This window comes from Artemia sp. Qi Xiang Cuo, chromosome 19 (assembly GCF_049724085.1).
Source record: "Artemia sp. Qi Xiang Cuo chromosome 19, ASM4972408v1, whole genome shotgun sequence".
NCBI classification, from domain to species: Eukaryota; Metazoa; Arthropoda; class Branchiopoda; order Anostraca; family Artemiidae; genus Artemia; species Artemia sp. Qi Xiang Cuo.
The window spans coordinates 45,188,769-45,194,838 of record NC_142812.1 but is presented as its reverse complement, the minus strand read 5'-3'; the positions used below and the strand labels follow the sequence as shown (position 1 = coordinate 45,194,838).

At 33.7% G+C, this 6,070-nt stretch overlaps 1 protein-coding gene across 1 annotated transcript in view; it reads left to right on the top strand.

Moving 5' to 3' along the window:
• The first annotated feature begins 496 nt into the window (after positions 1 to 496).
• The window catches only part of Cad88C (cadherin 88C), a 99,310-nt gene continuing 93,736 nt past the window's right edge, over positions 497 to 6,070 (top strand). Inside the window, exon 1 of the mRNA XM_089105430.1 lies at positions 497 to 704. Coding sequence (XP_088961556.1) covers positions 497 to 704 — 208 coding nt within the window. The remainder of the gene's footprint in view (positions 705 to 6,070) is intronic.

Below are 6,070 nucleotides of genomic sequence, written 5' to 3'. Positions count from 1 at the left end.
TATTCTATATGTTTCTTATTTAGATTCCGATAAAGATTTTCTTATAGAAAGCAATTGCTTCTGTTCTGATGAATTTCTTTTTACTTGGGATATTCTTTGAAAACTTAAACTTTTTTTATAGCTGGGCATCTCGCACCTCAGTATACCAAATTGCAATGCAATCGTGGTTAGATCCTAGTCATTGTCACCGATGCTCCTAAGTAGAGGAGGAGGCCTCTAGGCTTGGCTCCCTCGAACTCATGCATCTTACGAAAATCATCATCTCATGAAAATCTTACGATTTTTCCTTTTCTCGCACAAGTCACTTCATCTTACTGTTTTAACAGGTTCACGAAATATCCCCCTCTCCCTACTCGGAACGAAATCCATTGCAAATGCCTGGTTGAGGTTCAGCGTACTAGCCTAGAACAACGACCTAAGGACTCGATGTTGACGAGAAACAAGTTTGAATTCGGGATTCTAGTTTATAAACTTATTTCGTTTATTTTAGGTGACAATGACGCCCAATCTCTTTGAAGTGAACAGAAGTTACAAAATGTTGGCATTAGACACATTTAAATCAACTCGTTGGAAAGTGTTTTTCCTAACTTTGTGTTTGTGTGTAACTAATGTATATAGTTTAAACCTACCGCCAAGATTTGTGCTTCCTGCAGGACAAAATGAAATTGTATTACGGTTACGTGAAGGATTAGAAACTCCACCAGGTATGTAGAAATTTTATAATTTCCTGTTTGATAATCCAAAAGCAAATCGCGTTATCTCTGACATCAATTCACTGAAATTCCCGGGGGGGGGGGGATTATATTTTCAAAATCTAGGAGGGGGCTAATCTTGTCGTTTTTCAATGAAAATACCAAAAATATTTTACGAAAATACCACAAGAAATATCTCTAATAATTGGGAGGGGAGGCAAATGTGCCCTCCTCCAATCAACGCCGCTGCACATTATGAATGTTTTTTTTTCAGTTTTCATCTGATGTACCATAGATAATTAGTGAGCCTTAAGCATCGATTAGGGATTACAGTCAATGAATATTTCTTTGTAGTTTATTTTGTTTGAAACTCAGCACTTGCCATTAAGTTTCATTTAAAACACAGATGACGAGTAATAATTGGTAAATAATCTATAGACCCAAAACGACTTGATCCTTTGACTGTTTGATATTTCACACAAACAATCCAATTGGGTTGGATGGGTTGGATTATATTTAATCTGAATGCTTAAATTGGTTAAGTGAAAGCTTACGAAACCATCTATAGCTTATGAAGTTAAAGCTTACGAAACCATCTATAGCTTATGAAGTTAAAGCTTACGAAACCATCTATAGCTTATGAAGTTGGAAAAATCGTGTTTTTTTGCCAAGTTAAATATTTCCAAGTCTGCGAACCAAGATTAGGATATTGGAAGCTACAGGGATGATAGTGGTCAAGTTTGGTTCTGAATATCCGTCTGACTAACCCTGTTTCAAACAGTAAGCTGTACAAAAATGTGGTTCCATCCCGCTTTCTAGGGCTATTATGAGAGAAAGGTTGAGATGGCTTTGGCATGTTCTACGCAGGGTTGCCAGAAAGTGAAACAAAAAACAAGCCCGAGCATTTGAAAAACAAGCCAAAATACGCCCAAGCCTTTGAAAACCAAGACTGCCATCATGGTCAGTTCATAAAGTGCTAAGATTGCACAAATTTGTGTGTTTCACAACAATTTTCGGTGCTAAAGTCAACAAAATTTTGCACATGTTGCGGCTTGCAGCGCGACACAAGCTTGGCCCGATAAGTGTAGCTGGATTAGTTTTAGATCAGTTTTTTTCCGGTTATTTCAAACTTATCATCAATCTTTTGAAACAAACATGGCAAAAAGGTGGTTTTGTTTAGATCAAACTTCGCACAAATCTTTCAAAACAAATACGGAAAATGCATTCCGAACTTGTTGTTAATTCCTCAACCTTTTTCAAAATCTTCATCATTTTGTCCATGACAAAATAAAAAAAATTATTACAAAAGTGCTACAAATTGAAGCACGTGCTACACATGATGAAATAGTGCTAAAATAGTTCTTTCGTGCTAAAGTCAGAAAAAGTTTTACCCCTAATCTAACTCTACTTTTACCTTGCTTCCCTAGCCTTGGGTTCATCCTGCTCCGCTTCCACAGAAGAATAATCATTTTGCGTGATCCGCCAAAATTCATCTGTTTTAGCTGCAAGTTTATGCGTTATAATGGTTAAACAGCTGTGAACTCTTTTTATTAACTTTTAGAACTTAATATAACTTACTCCTATGGATACGCTAGTAACAACCACAAGCCAAAGACATGAAATATCTTTGGTTTATTATCACATAAAAATGTTTGGTACACGTTATTCGGCACAGTTGCAACACAATATTTGCAGATAACTTCATGATCATGATTGTAGCGGCAGCTGCAACCTAGTAAAGAGCAAACCACAGCCCATAGTAACCAAAATTTGAAAAACTTGTTTTCAAAAAAACTGTCTGGTGAGGAAAAATAGCCTTTTGACAGTGAATCAGGAATGATAACTATCGTTTAGCTTAATCTTAGAAGTACAAATTTATTGTGAAAAGAAATTTATGGTGATTTCGAAAAAGCCTGAAAACCCTGAAAATGGCGTCAAATAGAAATAAAAAGTGCACCATTGGAATCAGAATGGTTGAAAACCTTCTGTAGGATAATTACAGTCCCCCACCTTGAAAATCAAGGGAAATGACTTTTTTGCATGGTTAGCACTGATCTGTCTCCCCCCATTTTTTTTTCTTTTTTTTCCAGGGCTGGCGGTTTACCAGAACATCATAGAGAGATGCTTAATGGCTCATTAGAAAGCTGTTTCTCACATCTACGTGCTTTTGATTAATTCCACTATCTGCAAGTGCCATATGGGACAAAAATGGCACATTGTGTGCCATTTCTCAAGGGGGGGGCTAGTGGGCTACAAAAACATTGTATACAGATGTTCAATAGCTCAAATTAAAGCTATTTCTCATATCTAAGTTTTATTTACAGATTCCACCACCTGCAACTGCCAAATGGCACTATTGATGCCATGTCTTAAGTGGAAAAGCTAGGGGCTAGTGGGCTACCAGAACTTCTTAGAAAGATGTTTAATGGTTGATTTGAAAGCTATTGCTCATATCTACGTCATTTTAATCAGTTTTGCCATCCGTAAGTGCCAAATACCACAGAAAATGGCACCTTTTGGGCCACTTCTTCAGTTGAAAAGCTTCGAAGTATGAAACGGTACCTTTGTAATAATTATGGTCCAAAACCCTTAATTGGAGATTTACAAGGGACCCTCAACATATACTCCCCCTCCCAGCCCCCTTAGTAAGCCCCACTAATCTGTTGGACGAATTCACTATGAAGTCTTAAAAATTTAGGAACGGTAACTATTATTTTGGTTTGTGATAGAAGTAAAAGTTCATTACAAAAAAAGATTTATGGTTATTTCGAAGAAGAGCCTGAAAACCCTTGTAAATGGCGTCGAGTTGAAATAAAAGTGTACAATTGGAATCAGCATGGCCGAAAACTTTTTGTAGGATAATTAAAGTCCCCCACCTTAAACACCAAGGAAAATGACTTTTTTGCGTGGGTAGCACTGATCTGTCTCCCTTTTTTTCCCAGGGCTAGTGGTTTACCAGAACATCATAGGGAGATGCTTAATGGGTCATTAGAAAGCTGTTTCTCACATCTACGTGCTTTCAAAGGCGGTATATTTGCATAAACGCTAATCTGGAACATATTAGGAACTGTAGTGAATCACTATTTTGTGTTTTTTTTTAATAGTTAGCTTGTTGTATCATTTATTCCATTTCCTCTTTTCATTTCCGAATTTCTCAAAAAAAAGTTATAGATCAATTCAAGTGGAACTCTTTATCTTCATAGTGAATATTCGCATTCGGAATATAATTTTGTTACAACTTTAACGAGAACTAAAGAACAGATCTTTAAATTTTTTTCACCTCTATGAGAAACATCGGAACTGATGTAAAATATTTTTATTGTCATTCGAAAAAATTTTAATTGGTCAGTAACTTATTTTTCAGAAAATTCAGAAATGAAAAGAGGAACCCTTTTATTTTTGAAAAAATAGAATTGATCCATAACTTTTTTCATTGAGAAATTTTTAAGAAGAGAACTTGAACTTTTCTTTCCTTCATTGCGAAAACTCAGATTTAAAGTGGAACTTTTTATCTTGATGGTGAATATTCACGATCATAGTATGACTTTTTTTCTATCTTCAACAGAGAAATTTAGAACAGAACTTTAATTTTTTTTTTCACCTCTGAGAAATATCAGAACTGAAGTGGAAGCTTTTTTCTTATTTTCTCAAAAGAAAATAAGAAAAAATTGAACTGTAACTTTTTTCTTTCGATTGAGAAATTTTCAAAAGAGAACTTGAACTTTTCTTCAGTTCTTTCAGAAAACTCTGAATTAAAGTGGAACAGATTATCTTCTTGACGAATGTTGACAATCCAATTACTACTTTTCTCAATCTTTTGAGATAACTTTTGAACAAATCTTAAAATTTTTTTCGTCTATTTTAGAAAAATCAGAATTGAACTAAAGCCTCCGTATATTCTCTAGAAAAAAATAGAAATAGTATATTACTTATTTTTTTCTTTGTTATAATTCAGAAATGAACTTGAACTTTTATTCAATCTATTGGGAAAACTCAGAATTAAAGTGGAACAATTCATCTTCAGAAGAGAAGTTTAAATTTCTTCACTTCTTTGAGAAAACTCAGAATTAAAGTGAAACTCTTTATCTTCATGGCGAATATTCTCAATCATAGTATAGCTTTTCTCTATCTTTAATAAGAAATTTAGAGCAGAACTTTAAATTTTTTTCATCTCTGAGAAAAATCAGAACTGAAGTGGAATCTTTTTATTTTCTCTGGAAAAAAATAGAATTGATCTGTAACTTATTTTTATTTTCATTGTGAAAATTCAGAAGAGAACTTGAACTTTTCTTCAGTTCGTTGAGAAAACTTAAAATTAAAGTAGAACTTTTTATCTTCATTGCGAATATTCACAATCAAAGTATAACTTTTTTCTATCTTCTATGGAAAAATTTAGAACCAGATTTCTATGGAAAAATTTAGAAAGGCCAGAACAAAATTTGCACTTTACTGAAAAAATATAAGTGTTTTTACTTTATAACTTTAATAAATCAAATAATATTAACATTTTGATTACTAAAATCAGTATATGTATATTAAACTGACAATGCACATTCATTTGTATTTTTTTCAGTAAAGTGCAAATCATGTTCTGGCCTTGGGAAGGCATAGGGGTTTGCACCCAGCTTATGTTAATTTCTGGTCGTTTTTAGTTTGATTCGGTTAATTATTGCAATTTCTGTTCGTTTTGGGTTTCATTTATTAATCGATGCTGATTTGTGGTAGTTTCACGTTTGGTAGATTATTTGATTTTATTTTTGCTCTTTTTTTTAATGGAGTTCTTTACTTTTCTTTGAAAAACTTATTTTGTGGAAAAAATTTTTAAATTAATTTGTGTTTGTTTTATTTTGACATAGTCTTTTCAGGGAAAAAGAAAATAATACTTTAAATCTTTTCGTTTTTTTAGACTTTATTATTCGGCCTGCTATTTATATGCTGGAGAAAAATTTTCAGCAATATTTAACAACATACACCCTTTTAAAAATCTGGACACAAATAGTACTGTTTAATTTAGTTTCATACCTCCTCTAGTTGACCTGAAATGGAAAACTTGATACTATTTGCAAAAAAAATCTGTTTACTTTCTTTGATAGCTTGGATACACTTATGCTATTTTGATTTGGTTAAATTTTAAGAGCAGAAATGGGAGGGTTGGCGTGGGAGGTAGGGCCTGGGAGGGGATTAGTTGCCCTCAAATCAATTTCGACTATTAAAAAGGGCTTCAGCCCTTTCTATTTTCAATCGAATGAGCCCTTTTCGAAGTTCCCACGACAACTCCTTTGATACAAAGTTCTAAACAAACAACAACAAAAAAAACAACATTGTACCCACTTCGATCTTTACTATAAAAATGTCAAGACTTCCAATCACTTTCGACT